General features: G+C 37.7%; 1 protein-coding gene across 3 annotated transcripts in view; it reads right to left on the bottom strand.

Annotated features, from left to right (window-relative positions):
- The window catches only part of DMD (dystrophin), a 1674912-nt gene that overhangs the window by 542208 nt on the left and 1114241 nt on the right, over positions 1–18463 (bottom strand). For all 3 annotated transcript variants that reach the window (XM_088028834.1, XM_088028835.1, XM_088028836.1), the window contains one exon: positions 1520–1731. In XM_088028834.1, the coding sequence (XP_087884960.1) occupies positions 1520–1731 (212 nt within the window). The remainder of the gene's footprint in view (positions 1–1519; positions 1732–18463) is intronic.

Raw genomic sequence — 18463 nt, 5'->3', positions numbered from 1 at the left:
CTTGTGTTCCTGCTCTCACTACCTCTGTCTCTGTCAAATAAATAAATAAAATCTTAAAAAAAGAAAAAAGAAATTCCTATGCCTTCTATGTTAATCCAAAGGAGAAAATCCTAGTGGCAACAAGTATCTTGTGAAGGAAATAACTGCTTCCAACAGAGGTAATGATGAGTCTGTAAAATCCTATGTGACTTTCTAACATTCTTGTCATACGAACAAAAATCTCGTCCTCATAGCAACGCAGGTCCTTTGGAGAAGTAGCTATGGCCGAGGCTGGCTAAAAGCTCATTTGCTCACTATTCCTATTTGTTCTTCCTTATGTTAAATTGGGAACATGTTCTGGTCAATGGGAGGTGGGTGGAAGTGATGTACATAATCTCCAGGCCTATCCACAGAACCCCATGGATAAACTGGCCACGTTCTCTCTTACTCTCTTGCAGTGACTGTGGTCAGCCATGAATTTAAGATGATAGTATCACAAAATTGGAAAAGCCTGGATTCCTCAAGTCGCTATTTATGAGAGAGCTCCCAGGAAGGGCTCTTCAACCTCCACTGGAGTATGATACAACCAGGGAATTCATCTTTATTATATTAAACTATTGAGATTTCAGGGTTTATTTTTCAAATAAACCTAGCATAAATACATATGCCATGTAGCTCAGCACAGCCTAAACACTGACTCATTTAGAAATGGAAGTCACTTCATCCAAGAAAACCACAATATAAGGTCTTTTTTCTTAGATGACATAGCTAATTTGTGATTCAGACAATTGTTTAGCAGAAGGCCTTTTTCCACCAGAAAAAAAAAAAAAGTATAGAGGGTTTTAATAAAAAATTCAATCTAATCAAGTTCTTAACTGCATTACTTCCCCGCTTAGCATTTAAGGTCTTTCCCAACTGATCCATAAATATGAGGTTTGAAAGAATTAAAAGCATATAAGGCACCAGGCATGATGCTTGATAGAACATAGTAAACAAGTATTATTTCCTTTTTCTTTTCTCTTTCTTTTATCACGACGAGTTCTAGACTCTGAAGGGGACAGATATATGATGGAGTTTTTGGGGAAAAGATGAAGAAGAAGAGAAGGAAGAGAAAGAAGTAGAGAAATTGATTTGAAGGTCAAAGACCTGGAGAAGAAAGTGAGAAGACACTTCTCCATTCAGGGCCCTACTTAGGAAGGAGCAGACCCGTTACTTTTTCTAGGAAGGAATTAATCCCAAATGACTGACTTTATGCTACCACACAATTGTGTATATCAACTATGAAGTGATCTCAAAAGATGGTGCAATGTGAGAACCAGTCTATGATATCTGGATTAAACAAAATTAATTTTAAGATTGATAGTAGCCATCAGTTTTCCTCTAATCTCTACTTTGGCTGAAAAGTCTATTGTTCATTTTAGCTTAAATGTAGTTTTCTTTTAATAAATTTACATTAAAAATCATTACATTTTAATCCATGGTTATAATTTTATCCAGTATAACTGGTATTTTATATTAAGAATATATCTGTGATACCAACCTTGGTTTCTGTGATTTTCTTTTGGATTGCATCCATTGTGTAGGGAGCCTCCTTCCATGACTCGAGCTTGGCTCTGGCCTGTCCCAACACCTGCTCAGCCTCTTCTTTAGCTTCCAGCCATTGTGTTGAATCCTTTAACATTTCGTTCAACTGCTGCCTCCGGTTCTGAAGGTGTTCCTGCACTTCATCCCACTGATTCTGAATTCTTTCAACTGAAATAGAAGGAAAAATAAATATATAGGAGTAAATGCTAGCTGGGAGAAGACATCTGAAATTTAACCTTCAAAGATGATCTCACTTTATTATTTATTTAAAAAAATTGTTCATCGCGTTACAGCTAGGATAATGGACAATAGAATTCCTTACTTTTTCCAATGGCAAACATGAGGTTAAGTTATCTTCCTCAAGGTGACCGAGAACATCAGTAGTGTATGTAAAATTTTAACTGTGTCTATTCTCAATCCCCAGAGCCAAATATGAATAATCTTTTAGAAAAGTACTAGAGCAGAATGCCTGAATCCCCTTGCCCTTACCGCTTCAGTGCCCAACAACCTGACTTCTGATACTATCATTGGCAATTCATTCATTGAAGGATTTGTGGTACCACAAACAATTTGTTTTGCCACCTAAGTGGCAGGCTAGACATACCAGGGAATCAATGATTCCCACCACCCCACCTCCCAGGAGCAGCCTGTAACCAAGGACTGATGGCACATATTGGGGTATGAATATTTTAGCCCCCTTCATGCCAGGGAGCATTTATTCACTTCACTGGGGAGCATTTATTTTACAAGGGTTCCAGAGTTCTCCTAGTGGGATGAAGCTCCAGTGGCCCACAGAAGTAACCTGCTTGATAATGCACCATCCTTTATTGACTGCCCTGCCTTTCTTACTTGCTCACTCCCTCAACTCCCAAATAAACCACATGCTCTGGTCTTCTTCTGGGGCAACCCAAGAGCAGATAGGCCCACTGGAAATGTCACTTGTAACAATACCTAAGAATTCATACTGGTTGTATTCTGTAAGTAAGACAGGCTTATACTGAGGCCATTTTTTGGTATCATTGTGAGTCAAAGATGGAGATGCCCTATGAATTCTGCTCTGAAGTACTTTATTTTAGTATGTTAAAAATAAACATGACCACATTGTTTTTTTCTTTTAAGGACCACATTACCTTTTCTTTAAGGTGATTTCATAAAATAGAAATAATGTCCTGGAAAATAAGTAATAAAACCCCTATCAACTTTATCCCTTAAGCAAAACCTGACAGACATTCTAGATTTTTCCCAAGGTCTCAATGAATACTATATATAATTGGATACTAAGTTCTCTCATATAGAACTCCTTCCCACTTTTCACATATTCCCACGGCAAAGCTCTATCATTTTTGCCTACATGTCTGCAGTAGACTCTACGGCCCCTCTGTCTCAGGTCTCTGTTTTGTAATGTAATTTTCACACTACAGAGAGAGTAGTAATTAATATAAATCTGATCGCCCCACTCCCTTATTTAAACCATTCAATGTCTCCCCACTGTCCTCTGGAATATTTTAGCTTGACATACATTTTCTTTTGTGATCTGGCCTGGATAATCCGAGAGACTTATTTATAAGGGAACAAATTACAACATAATCCAGGTGTAGGAAAATCACCAAAGATTTCTGGATTAAACACAATTAATTTTAAGATTGATAGTAGCCATCAGTTTTCCTCTAATCTCTACTTTGGCTGAAAAGTCTACTGTTCATTTCAGCTTAAACATAGTTTTCTTTTAGTAAATTTACATTAAAAATCATTAAATTTTAATCCATGGTTATAATTTTATAATTATACAGGATAATACAAGAAATTGGGCCTTGTGGCAGTGGCGCCGTTACTACATCAAGAGCCAGGAAATCAGGGGAGGGGAAAGTCGCCAGAAGCTGAGCATCACGAGGAGAAACCACCTTGAGAAGTGCAGTAACTTTTGCCAAGGGACACCATTGGCCTGAGGCAACTTCACCAGAAGGAACCAGGAGAATAAATATTCTGATCTCACTTTGTCCTCTCTCTCCTACCAAGTCTCCCTGGTGGGTAAACCAACTGGAAGCCAGAGGGCACAGGAGCCCAGTGATGACACACATCAGCCCCTCAGAGTAGAGACCAAAGAAGAGAAGGGCCAAGAGGGGCTTTGGATAGATAAATAACATGTACACAGCACAGTACTGTAAAATTGTCCTTCATGACGTTAAGTTTAGTCCTTCTTAATTAATTCTAGTGTTGACCCCCTAAAGTTAAGATAACTCAGGAGCTAAAGAAGTACTTGAGATTTTCTGTAAATAAGCATGAGAACTAGACAAACCCTAGAAGACTAGTGATTGTGACATGAAATCAAGAATCTGATACCTAGAATAGGTAAAACCAGGTGAGTGGTGCTCATCATAAACGACTGTTTTTATTGGGTTCATTTCTCTTTGGGTATTTGCTTGGTGTTACAAAACCAGTCAGCATGTTATATTCCAACTTAGGTTAACATGTGTTTAAACATTTAAACATCTGTTTAAATGTCAGTCTCTCTCTATAATCTCTGAGCACCCTTCCTTTTTGTTTGTTTGTTTCATTGTTATTGCCTCACAGGGTAGTGCGACACCTACTATAGGTGAGATTTACAGTTATTAATTAGTCTTCTGTTTAATCTTTAGTTTACAAAATTAATAGTGTAAATGCTATTATAAGAAAGCTGTTTAAAATATGTCTTTACATATTCTGAAATAATTCTCCATCAGTCATAGAAATAACTGATATTCCAATTACAAACCATTTTTTCAACTTATCATGGCTGGCTACTTTATTATGCATAGTTGGCACCATTTTTTCCTTAGCCTATTTTTATATACTACACGTATATGAAAATAACAAAATTGGCTTTCCTTAAAAAGTCTCTGATTCCAATTTGTTTTTGCATTAATCAGCCTTGATTAGTGACATTATGCTAGCAAACTTTTTTAAATGCCTAGTATTTTTGATATAAACATTGTAAGCCATTTGCATTCATGCCAGTGAGTATTTCATACATCTTATAGTTTATTTCAATAGTGTAGACATAATCTTTATATTTAAAAAGGCCATCATAGGAGAAAAAAATTAAGATAGTTTTTCCTATTATATGTCTATGTATCTCTTCATTGTGGCAAAAGGAGGAAACTTTCATAGCCCAGATCATTATTTCAGACAAATATACCATTTGAATGCTTGTTCAGTCACAACGGTAAAAGTTTTCATCCCAAAGGGGTCATGTGTATGTAATGTAGCAAGGAAAACTGGTTCATTGGTGTATGTATCCCACTAAGGGCATGCTTTCTCATCCCTGACCTTCAACTGATCATCAGATAATACTTAACTAAATAAAATTGCAGGCTACAGACTCACTCAACAATCCATCTACCCCTCCAAGGACCTCTACCCATCAATCCATTCATCCAGTCTGACGGTCACCATTTTATTTACCATCTACTAGATACCAGGCATTATGCTGAGCTGTGGGGAAACAAAGGAGTCAAGACAGATTTCCTGGCTTCTGGTTGGTGCCTGTTAGATAAAGCTTGTTATCTGCTATCTACCCAAAGAGTAAAGATGAACAGTTCCAGGGAAAAGATAATGAGTTCAATCTCAGACCTATTCAGTGGAAGGTTTTGAGGATCATCTACAAAGGATTATCATTTTAGTCACATGGACTGAAGGTGCAATGGCACAGCCATGTATCTGGGGAGAGAGAGGAATCCAGGATTAGAAATTACTACAGAGAAGTAATGAAGACCTCAATGTAGATGCATTCTCATTGACATGGTATGTAGATTGAACAGAACACAGGGGTAAAGATCAAGTCCTGGAAAATACAACACATAAAGACAGAATGAAGCAAAAGTAGCCAATAAGATGAATGAATGGCTGGAGAGGTAGGAGGAATGCCTGGAAAGTGTACTTTCATAAAAACATGGACAAGAAAGAATTGCAAAAACCCAAGAGTGGTTAACACTTTTAAAAGCCATATAAACGTCATGCCAGATAATAAAAATCATGATAATTAACATTTATTTGAATACCTACACTGCTTAAAGCACGGTTTTAAGTTCTGTATGAGTGTTAATTCATTGAATCATCATGATGATCTTATGAGGTAGGTATCATTGTTTATGCTGCTGTTGTTGCTACTTCTCATTGAACAGAGGAAGAAAAAGACTTCGGTAAAGAATCGACATAAGGTCATACAGTTAGTGAGTGGGAGAGCCAACACGTGGACCCAAATAGTCAGACTCCCCAAAGCCATGCCAAAAGTATCCATTGGCTTTGACCACATGGAATTCCCTCAGGACCATACACAAAGTAATTTTAGTGGCGTGGTGGAAATCTTACTGTAAGGGATTGACAAATGAATGAGCCAATGATAAATGAGAGCTGGAAGATAATTACCCTTTGTGGGTGACAACGGTGAGGTGCATTTTTCACTGTCTCCCAGAGTCCACTCATCAGGGTTGAACTCAAATCGCCCACAGCAATAACCTGCTCGATAATTGGCTCAACTATTGGCTTCTTTCCCTTTTTGCTGTGTCACTCTCTTACTGGTACTTCCTGGGATCAGCTTACAAGTAAAACACTTTCACTCAAGTCATTGTTTCAAGGTCATCTTCTGGGGGAAGCTGGTCAAAGTTAGAATTCTAGTCATTAAAAAAAAAAACCCAAAAAAACCTTAGTGCACAGCCCAGTGCTTGGTGCCTGGTGTACTTTTCAATAACTGCCTGTCAAATGAATTGTACATGTAGACTATTTTAATTATCCATGCTTCCTTTTTATAATGATGTAAAAACGCCACTTCCAAAGTTAACCCTTGCCCAGGACCTTGAGTCTTTCTTCTTTAGAAGGAGTCACTCTCTCTTTACTGCATTTCAAGTTTACATAAGTTGAACACTGGTTTAAGAATTATGCTCATCGTCACTCATCATCATGAAAATGCAAATCAAAACTACACTGAGATAGCACCTCACACCTGTCAGAATGGCTAAAATCAACAACACAAGAAACAACAGGTGTGGGTGAAGATACAGAGAAAAAGGAACACTCATGCACTGCTGGTGGGAATGCAGAGTGATGCGACCACTCTGGAAAACAGTGTGGAGGTTCCTCAAAAAGTTAAAATTAGAACTCCCTTATGATCCAGGAATGGCACTGCTGGGTATTCACTCAAAGGATACAAAAACACTAATTCAAAGGGATACATGCACCCCTATGTTTATAGCAGCGTTATTTACAATAGCCAAGATATGGAAGCAGCCCAAGTGTCCACTGACTGATGAATGGATAAAGAAGAGGTATGTATATCTATCTATCTATCTATCTATCTATCTATCTATCTATCTATCTATACACACAAAATGGAATATCACTCAGCTATAAAAAAAGGAATTAAATCTTGCCATTTGCAATGATATGGAGGGATCTAGAGAGTATAATGCTAAGTGAAGTAAGTCAGTCAAGAAAGACAAATATCATATGATTTCACTCATATGTGGAATTTAAGGAACAGAAAAAAACAAGCAAAGGGAAAAAATAAGAGAGACAAAGCAAGAAACAGACTCTTAATTATAAAGAACAATCTGACAGTTACTGGACAGGAAGGGGTGGGGGGATGGGTGAAAGAGGTGATGGGGATTAAGGAGTGCACTTGTAGTGATGAGCACTGGGTAATATATGGAAATGTTGTATTACTATATTGTACACCTGAAACTAATATAACACTGTATGCTAACTAATTGGAATTAAAATAAAAACTTAAAAAAATTGCATATTTCCCTCTCATTCTTCATGATCTCTCTTTTAAGCAAACAAATATTTTTTGGGCATCCTTTGTTTCTGATTTAATGCCTCTGCCACAACTGTATTCTTTTGGTATAGAACATCTTCAATATCATATTTACTAGTAGAATAGTCTCATCTGATAAAAATCCATAAATTAAAATGTATGTTGGTATGTGAGGGGGATTCTTGTGAGCCAAAAAGAATCAATGATCTTTCTTTCTCTAATATCCTTAAAATAAACTGTAGATCAGAGAGAATCTGTTGGCATGCCTTTTTGCCTCAGTCTGTCTTTTTAATTAAATCTGAGATGGCGTAATATAGAAGAGTATATGTATATTTCAGATAAGGACATTTTTATGGGCATTTTCAAATTTTAAAACATATGAGCTTCAGAGGCTAATAACAATAAAATATCATATTGTTATTAACAAAGTACGAAGAGATGAATACTAGAAAATAGTAAACAAATGTATCAACCCTTGTGAAATAAATACACATATGGAAGAATCCATTTTGCAGAGAAGAAATTATGGAGAGATTATTTCCCTTACAAAAGGATTCACCATAAGATTTCTTTAAACAGTCAACTTTTCAGGTATATTTAAAATATTATTTGACGGGTATTCCACTCCCAGGTATACATCCAAGACAAATACATACATGTATTGGCCAAAAGACATGTACTAAATTGGAAGCTTTCCCTAACTGGAAACTACCCAAATTCCCCTCTACTGGAAAATGGATAAATACACTGTGGTACATTTACCAATAGAACACTATCTAGCAACAAGAATAAAATACCTACAACTTATGCAATAGTATGTATTAATCTCACAAACATAATGTTGACAGAAAGAAGCCAGCCAAAAACAAGGGCATACTGTTTTATTTCACTTATATAATGTATAAAAAGAGGAAAAAGTAAGATGACCGTAGAAGTCAGGACAGTGGTTATCCTTGTGGGACTGGTAGTCACTGAAAGAGACGTAACGGATGCTTCAGAAGTTCTGGACTTTATTCTCTTTCTTGATTTGAGGGCTGTTTACACAGCTGTATTTAGTTTGTGCAAATCCACCAAGCTAAACATTTGTAACATGTGCATTTTCCCTTATGTCTATTGTATTTCAATAAAAATTTAATGAAGTATGATTTGACTTATAAAATGTATTGTGCATACAACATTGGAGAATTCGTCTTTTCAAAAGGGTTGCAACCTGTGAAATATGCATTACTGGCAGATATGATTGATAATAAGAGATGCAATGGTTTTGCTAAGAATACAATACAATTTAGGTCTTAGATTGGTGTGATAAAGAACATCTCAGAAACACTCATTGGCCAGTGAACCAGACTAGACTCACAGAAACAAATCAGCACATAGAGACTAATGAAGCAGCTATTTGGTTATTTAACAACAGAAACAAAGCACCGCAATTGATTGATACAGCTGTCCTAAGAGCAGACCCTGCAGAAACATATACAAAAGAAAACCTTAGAAGTATGATATATATTCCATTTTGTCAAGGAATGAAAGTAAACATAAAATCTGCTGATCATCAAAGAGAAGCTGTTATTTTGGAACTGAGCCATTGTGGTAGTTGGACATCATATGGACCTGCTAATTGTCCATGCCTTGGCCAACAATTCAAACTGCAGAATGTCACCACACTTGCAACACTGCACCCAGGATATTACTGATAGACCAAAGATATATTATGGCAGTGTCCTTGGTCACTAGAGCCCATACCGTTAGATTTACATTTATACCAGATTCACCTGACCTGCAAAAGTGAAATAATAATAAAATATATGCATATAAACTCAGACAATCTGTGCATGTTGGTAATTGAAGAGCTACCCAAATGTGTGTATTTCTCCTTTCAGAGGGCCATCGTGGAAAGCTTCTCAACTGATTTGTCTAGTAAGTAGATGCTGGATAGTGAAGGGAAATAAATAACCAATGCTAAGACTCAGGATGACAGACTGGGACTCAGCATGTGTCCTGATTTACAGATCTCTAGAAGTGTCAAATTGGAAACTCAGCAATCATGTCAAGAACCACAATACTGCAGAGAAAGAAACAGTTCAGTTGATTGAGTACTAACCAATCTTTCACTTCATGTTTTTAAGCTAGCTGTGTTTGATTATCGATATACATTCTTGACTGTTATAAATTCCCACAACATTTCTCCCAGGGAAAAATGTTATTTACAAAAACGAAATGATTGCCTTTTGGAATATACATTGCTACAGAACAAAGAACAGCTCTGTTGCAATTTCTGCACTGAATTTATAGTCTGAGAATTAGACGTTACTGTGACTAAGTTTTAGAAAGAAACCTTGACTAGCAGTTAGTAATGGGTTATAGCCCTAGATCTGGGATGAAATTTAATTTGCAAAAGTTGTTTCACCCCAACTTCAATTTCCTCAGCTGCAAAACTGAAATAATGACGGTTGTACAACCAAAGAATTGTTGTGAAGATAAAATTCAACAATAAATAAGAGCATAGAGGACAATACTGAAGCAAGGTGTTAATGCTTCTCTGTACAGAGACCAAACAACAGATTATAGTCATCAGCAAATATTTGTGATCTGCTAGGTGGCGCACACTGTGGATATCAATGATTCCACAGAGTACTTAAATAATCCAGGTAGAAAATACCAAGCTGGAAGAGTGAATTTTCAGCCAACTGGGTCACAAATGGGTAAATAATGGCAGATATTTAACTATGGGTAACTGTAAAGAAAATGATTCCAACTGGAGTTAAGATAATGAGTTGTGATAGTTAAAGATGGGAAGGAGATGTTGGAATCGCAACAGACTGTTCTCTGAGGCTAAAACAGTCAACAAAATGTTAGGGGTGATCAAGAAGGGAACTGAAAAAAAAAAAAAAAAGAAAGAAAGAAACCACCATTATCCTGCTCTTGTACAAAGTCAGGGTACATCTCTGCCTTGAGGAATGTGAGCACATCTTAATGTTTGATATTCAAAGACTTTTAAGAAACCAAGGTAAGTGAAAATAATAACCAAAATTATAGGGAATATTAAGATTTGTTTCATGTACTTCTACAAGGCATTTAAACATGGTTCTCTAGAAGACTTATTTATAGTTAAGTTCTGCAAAGAGGAATCTCAATTTAAACCCATTAAGGAGAGAGAGAAACAAATATACTAACCATGAAGTCAAATGTAGCTAGTGTGAATGGACAGACACTTGCTGTATTTAGGAACAGGACATGAGGAATGTGGCTGCTATGTAAACACAGAAAAAAATGTTTCAGACTGAAAAGCTGAAAAGGAGGGGAGTTAGAGGCACATGATTACATCCTAGCCACTATGACTAATTTGAATATCTACTCCTTTTCTAAATCCTAAAAAGCTAGAATTCAGGAACAGCCAAACATTACATTTAAATTCATGGAAGACAGACCTAGAGTAAAAATATTTTATAATATTAACCTAACATTTAAGGTTAGTTTGAACATGGCAAAGATCAGTAACTTAATGCTATTGCACAACCAGGTTACTCTCTGTAAAACGAGGATAACAATAACAAGAAGATTAATAATCTATGAAGATTAAGGAAATAATAAACACAAGGTACTGAGTAGCATGTCTGGCCTTTGCTCTCTATTATAGGGGTGAAGACAGACTACCATGTACTTTCGTAACACCAGTGAAGTTCTCAAATCTTGAGACACAAAGCAAAAGCGAGTGGACTGGATGATCCCTGAGGTTCTTACCAGCTCTAGCAATCTGTGAAATACATGTTTCTTGATGTTTCTGTTAGAGCTAGAGGCTCACCTTACAAGGTTATTGGGAAGAACTCAGTCAGCTCAGTGACTGGATGAGCAAAAAGAATGTCAACAGCCATATATCACTCCCCTGGATGGGCCATTGGTATGATTCAGCTTGACAATCTTAAAATCAGTCATGTTAAAATTCAGTTAAAATAAACTCAAGCCAACCTAAAAAAAAAAAAAAAGGTTCCTTTCTTTTGAAAAAAATATTTAAGTGAGGGTCGCCTGGGTGGCTCAGTCGTTAGGCATCTGTCGTGATTCCAGGGTCCTGGGATCGAGCCCCGCATCAGACTCCCTGCTCAGCAGGAAGCCTGCTTCTCCCTCTCCCACTCCCCCTGCTTGTGTTCCCTCTCTCGCTGTCTCTCTCTCTGTCAAATAAATAAATAAAATCTTTAAAAAAATATTTAAGTGAGGTAAACCTGACATTCAACATTATATTAAATTCAGGTGTACAACATAATAATTCATTATTTGTATATATTGTGAAACGATCACCTTAATAAGTCTAGTTAACATCCAAAAGTTCTTGCCTTTAAATGAGGGGGGCAGAAATCGGAGGGAGAGATGAACCATGAGAGACTATGGACTCTGAGAAACCAACTGAGGGTTCTAGAGGGGAGAGGGGAGGGAGGATGGGTTAGTCCGGTGATGGGTATTAAGGGGGGCACGTACTGCATGGAGCACTGGGTGTTATGCGCAAACAATGAATCATGGAACACATCAAAAACTAATGTTGTATGGTGACTAACATAACATAATAAAATAAAATTTAAAAAAAAAGTTCTTTCTAGGATGATAGTATTTTTCTGTATCTTGATAGAGGCTTGTGTCACACTAGTATACTCACCATTCATCAACACTCACTGAATGGGACACATAAGACTTTTGCATTTGACTATGCAAATTTTGCCACAAGCAAGCAAACAACTGTAAATGAATATTGAGCTCTAATTAATGATATGCATGTTGAAGTGTTTAGGGGTAAAGTGTACCGATGTCTCCAAACTTTGAAATGCATAAAAAAGGGGGGAATTGATGGGAGGATAAAGGAATAAAGTGGTACAGCAGAATCTAGACGGTGAGTTCATGGCTATTCAATGTAGAGTTCCTTTAGCTTTTCTGTGTATTTGAATTTTTCAAAATAAAATGTTAGATAAGATGCTCTCTCACAGCAAGCATGAAGCAGTGTATTATTCAGGCAGCTTTCTAAGTCACTAAGACCACTTTCCAGTAAGAAAAAAATAACCATCTGTGGGATATGTAAGTCTGAAAGATAGTAAATAGCATTTCTACAAGTGGAAATGATAAAACATTTTGCTGAAAGTCACACCCAATGTATATGGTGAGGAGCTGGAAGTGGAATTCAGGCAGAACTCGTAATTTCATAATCAACAGACTGGCAGAGACCATATTACCTCATTTAAAGTATGCTGAATATTCTAACAGAGAAAAGGAGTCCTCTGAAAAAAGCTCATTCTCCTGTTGTGGTTATAAACCATAGGTAAACGCGTGCTGGTGCCCACTCTGAAAGAGGAGTTAAAGTCAAAGGAGGATTGCATTTTTGCCACCAGTTGGAGAGTCACAGATTATGAGAAAATAGCAACATCCCGTCATAATGAAACATGTAAGCTATTTTATTAACTTAAAAGGCAGATGTTGAAATGTGATATTATTCGATCATTAAAATGAATTTCAAAAATGGCTTCCTTTGGCAGGGGGCACCTATTGGTTGAGATGAAAGCCTGACATTGGGGGAAAAACGCTTGATGTACAGTTATGCAAAAATACTTCAGTGTATAATCTTAGGTCACTCACAAGACATGGAAAAGAACTATCCAGGTGTGATAGTGACACAATATATCATTGGACGATCCATCTGTCCCACTAGCCCCAGCTGTCAACCAATTAAGTGCCAAATGTAGCAAATAAAGTACTAACAACTCAAAAGGGTTCAGCAAGAGTTCAGTAAAGTGGAATAAAGGGTACCATTACAATTCCAGCACCGTGGATTTATTACCATGTCACTGGCATGCAACACACACAGCAAAACCCATTCATCACTGAACATTTTTACATCAAAATTGATGCATTTGTTGGAATGCGAAAATTTTCAAAAAGATGTAGACTAAAAAAGGCATTTATCTCCCTGAACACACAGTGACTTTCATCCCTACACCTTGTCACTCAAATTTTTATTTGACAAGTGCAGAAAATGCAAGTTATACTTGAGAAGCAAAGAGGGCTCGCTTCTCTCCTTACCAGCACACTCCACAGCGTAGCCATTCAAGTTCAGGAATAAAAATAAATATAAAACAATTCCTTGAAAAAACAATGGGCTACAAAGCAAAACACCAGACCCTATCTACTGGAGGACTATTCTGTATTTCTCATCTTCCTTATGTCCTTCTCTAAAGGTGTAGGTGTCTCTTGCCTACCCATGCCTAATTCCCTCCCTGTACTCAGTCTGCCAATTTCTTCTGCCTCCTAAAAGAAGTGATTCCATTTTTCACTCACCCCATATCTTCAACCTCAGTCCAGAACCTCATCTAAAAAGAAAACAACAAATGAGTTTTGCTTTTGGCCCCAACACCACATCTGGCCAACCTGTTATTGTCTTCCCACAGAATGGTTTATGCCGGCACTACTGAAGGGATGGCCTATGAGCCAGCAGTATCCGCATCACCTGGGAGCTTGCGAGAAATGCTGTATCTTGGGCTCTACCCGAAACCTGACTGATCAGATTCTACATGTTTAAACCAAATTCCAGAGGTGATTTGTGTGCACACTAAAATTTGAGAAGCACTAGTCAATACGCACTATTTCCACTTTCACACCTCAGGTTCCTTTCTTAGTCACTACATTTTGACTATCGCTACTGCAATTGTAGATAATAGCTGAAATCAAAATTGCCATTGAAATTGTTGTAGATAATAGCTACGACATTCAAGTCACTACCGCGCTAGAGATTCTGAAGTCTTTATTTCGGCAGACCTCCCTTCAGTACTTGCCCTCATTGATAAGCCCTCCTTGAAACCTCCTTTCGATCAACATGGCATGGAATTTACTCTACCCTTCTGGCCGCTCCTCAGCCCCCTTGGCTCATCTCTTAAATGTTACTATTCCCTACGAGTCTTTTTTTGATCTTTTCTTCTCACTTGATGTCTCCCTGGTGAGTTCATCTATTTATATCGCTTCATTTACTACCTTTACAATAATCATAGTCAAATCTGTTTTAACCTAAGAACTCTCTCCCAAACTCCATATCCACAGAGTCAAACATCTACCAAATCCCTTTTAAATGTGCAGTGTATCCCAAACATGATCACATCATCTTCACCCTTCTCCCCTGATCACTGACGCACATCTGTTCCTCTACCTAGTCATTCAAAGAGAAACATACAAATCATCCCGGATTTCTCTTTCTTCCTTATCCTTTAACCAAGATATCAAGTCATTCATTCAACCTCCTTAATTGCTCCTCTAACCCCTCTATCATCCAGCTGTCACTTCCCTAGATTGTTTTAATTAAAAGCCTCCCGATTCTCTCTCTTATTTACTGAATCATAACTTTGAACAACTGAATCAATCAACTGGGTTGCTTTGAAAAATACCAATGTCTGTGCCCTGATCCCAAAGCTTTTTATGTCATTGGTTTGGGGTGGAGTCCAGGCACTGGCATTTTGTAAAAGCCCCCACTGCCCATAGTGATTCTAATGTGCAGGTAGGACTGAAAAGCACTGCTCCAACACTGGCCTTTTGCCCTCCATGTGAATCTTCAGCATTTTGGTCGGAGAAGGCTTTTGAAGATGGAAAATTGGAGTCTGTCATCATTTATTAAATTGCTCTAATGTCACTCTTTCACTGCTCTCAGAATACAATCCAAATTCTTTACCTGACTTGTAAGACCTTTTCCAGCTTCTCGACTTCTACCGCCTGTTGTGAACCTTAGAGTCCAGCTTTACAGCCACACATGAGTCCGCTACATGTGTGATGTGACCCACGTCTCACATGCGTCTGTGCACAGATTATTCTCTCCCCTCATCCACTCTACAGCAGTTTGCTCGGAAGCTACTATCATTCGTCATCTTCTCCTGACTGTTCTCTTCTGCCCCACCAAACCTAGTTTCATGGATTTGGGTAGGGTACCCCTCATCATGGTTTCTAGAGCACCCGGTTCTTATTTTTGAACACAGCGATGACACTATTTGGCAATTATCTGTTCTTTTGTCTGTTTTACCCCCTGCAAGGTGATGATTTCAGGAGAGGAAATGTATTTTTAAATTCAGGGGCCAGCCCAAGTTTGGCACGTAGGAAGATATAAAGAAACGTGTGGAAAGGGCAAACACAACTCTTACATCATAAACGAGAATTTCTGCACTACTGCAAAAACAAAATTGTCACCAACATATAAACAAAAAATACATACACTTTGGCAATGTTATGAAGATAAAGTCCACGTTCAAAGTTTTTCAGACTTTGTGAGAGTGAGACTTCTGTATTAAAGGGGAAAGAGGAACTGAATTATTGAAGCATAGTGTCAGTTGATCTCTTTCAAATACTCATCCAGAAAAGCAAATTGTAAGATCAAAAATAAATAAAGGTCACTCAATTCTGGTTCATTTAACATATGTCCTGTTATTAAATACAGGGTCAGTGGTTATAAAATACTTTTTAGGGGCGCCTGGGTGGCTCAGTCGTTAAGCGTCTGCCTTCGGCTCAGGTCATGATCCCAGGGTCCTGGGATCGAGGCCCGCATCAGGCTCCCTGCTCAGTGCAGAGCCTGCTTCTCCCTCTCCCGCTCCCCCTGCTTGTGTTCGCTCTCTCGCTGTGTCTCTCTCTGTCAAATAAATAAATAAATAAAATCTTTAAAATACTTTTTAGACTAAAGTAGTAGTAGTATAGACTGAAAGGCCAAAAATAAAAGTGCACGAAGATTCAAACTGCTCTTCCCAGGCCTCATTTTCAGATAATCTTTGCTTATTTAAACCTCAGCAACTCATAAATGTTACAGTAAATAATGTGAAATACCGGGGAGATGAAAAGTAACTCTTCCTATTCTAATGATCCCAATTCAAATGACAAAATAGTTTCACACAAAATATGTAAATTGGCTTTGAACATTAGAATGGCAACTCCTAAAATGGTATAGCAGCTCCTAAAATGAAATGCTTTAGTTTATAAGAAACAACAACAACAAAAATCTGTATACAACCCCCACTATTTCCATTTACCTCTGGGTAAGTCATAACTATACATCCAGAGAAGAAAGACCCAAGAGAGAGACAATGCCTCGGTGAAACATATGGCTAAGAAATACAGGAACAGAATAGTGTAATTGCCTTAATTTTAGAAGAAAATCTTCTTAAATAGAATTTCTGTAGTAAAGGAAGAAATAGAGGAATTTTAAATGAGGTAATCTATGTGAAAAGTGCTTTATAAACCACAAAGCTGTCAGCAAAGATAAGGTACTATTATTATTTTCTTGTAAATGAGATACAGCAGAGCACTGTGACTATGCTACTCACAGCAAAGACACATATTCCTTTAAAAACATATAAAATGGATGCCTTTTAACAAAAACAAAAGGAAAGGCACACAAACATTGCCAGAACTGGATATCACCCAAGATTACACTTTTGTTCTGATAAGTTCTTATAAAGAGCCATTTGATTATATGATGTGAATGTGTTTTTGTACATTTATTCATTTATTTATCCCTTTGTCTATCCATTCATTCACTACAAACTTTTTCTTCATAATCTATTATGTGCTTGAGATTGAGTTAGCACGTATTCAAAACCAAAGCTGCAGAAGGGAGTAATACACATTTTATAAGTAAACTGCCTAATTCAACATTCACATGCATTTGGATCAACTGTGTTGATCCTACTTCTGCACACTGAACCATTAATCAAACTTATCATCTGTGTCTTTATGACAGAATCCACTTATATGGATGCATCATCCTATAGGAAGAAAAGCTAAGGAGGGGATTTTCATAGCTCCCACTGGCCGTTTGAATTATGGTAAGGATTCTGGTCTTTAGTCTCCGCGCAGTGGGAATCCACTGAAAGGTTGCATGCAGGGAAGCGACACATCTGATCTGGGTGTGAAAAGATTAGTCAGGCTGTCAATTAGAGAAAAGATTGGGGGAGGGGCAGGAAAAGATGCAGAAAAATAGAGCAACAAGCTAGGACAGGTGTCTAGGCACAGCCTGATAGTCATCGGTAGACTGAAAGATAAGAACAAATTAGTAAAATATTCAGAAGATTAAATGCGGAGGACTTCGCCTAAACTCTTCCTTCTGCCTAGAATGCATTGCCTGGTACATGATAGGTACTTCATGAATGCTTTTGAGGGGAAATGAATGGGATTATATTAACCTTGCAATTCTTTCAGGGGGTCTCAGAAGATCTGACCCTGTCATGGAATGACTTTTCCCCCTCACAGAAAAAGTTGGAGCTAATAGACTGTGACCACGGTGACTGTTTTTCAGCAAGGTATGCCTAGGTCGCTGTGCCTTTTCTAGAATGCAGGCTACACGTAACGTCTGCAAAGTCTTTCCTTCAGGACACTTTGTTGGGAAATCTTATTTAATTTTTTTTTGGCTTGACTTTTGAGTCATTTGTAGATAAATAAGAGAGAGAGAGCGGATCCCTTTGGTATCACAAAATGGTGGAAAAAAAGTTGCTGGTGGATATCAACATGGATCTGCAATTTTATTTTAAATGTGAGTTCTTAATAATCCCCAAGAGAAAAAGTAAAGTACATAGTTTGCCATATGGAATGCATCAACCAGGTGAGAGGTCGAGGTGTTACCATAAGAGGTGCCATTCATATAGTGAGGAATAAATGAAACCAGGAGTATAAGGGACAAAGGCAAAGCCTTGGGAAAAAGGCAGACTAAGGGCAAGAAAATAAGATGAGAGATTTGGGAAAGGTTACATAGTCCCTGTGTTCAAGGCAAAGTCTCCAGAGATGAAGCATGAGAGGTGGTCCCTAGACTAAGCAAAGTGAACCTCTTGGGTAATCACTGAGGGCTTCATGGAAGTGCTTAGAGCATGGGCCACAAGAGATGAGATGAGGTACAAAAGGAAATGACAGAAATGTTTGCGGAGTTCACTTTGGCAGTTAAAGAAGCAAAATCTGACAGGAAACTTAAGGGATGTGAGCTGCCTCACTGTGGGAGCCAAGATTTAGAAGGAGTAGGGAACAAGAAAGTAGATGGCTAGGCAAAATATAGGAAGCCAAGTTAGTCAATGAGTAGGAAATTTCCACTTGAAATCGAATTTATGATACAAAAGAATTGTT

The sequence above is a fragment of the Eumetopias jubatus genome, unplaced genomic scaffold, assembly GCF_037043125.1.
Source record: "Eumetopias jubatus isolate StellerSeaLion01/CBP00866 unplaced genomic scaffold, mEumJub1_p1.0 scaffold_11, whole genome shotgun sequence".
Classification (NCBI taxonomy): domain Eukaryota; kingdom Metazoa; phylum Chordata; class Mammalia; order Carnivora; family Otariidae; genus Eumetopias; species Eumetopias jubatus.
Note: the sequence above shows the minus strand (reverse complement) of the source record. Positions and strands in the feature narration are given on the sequence as shown.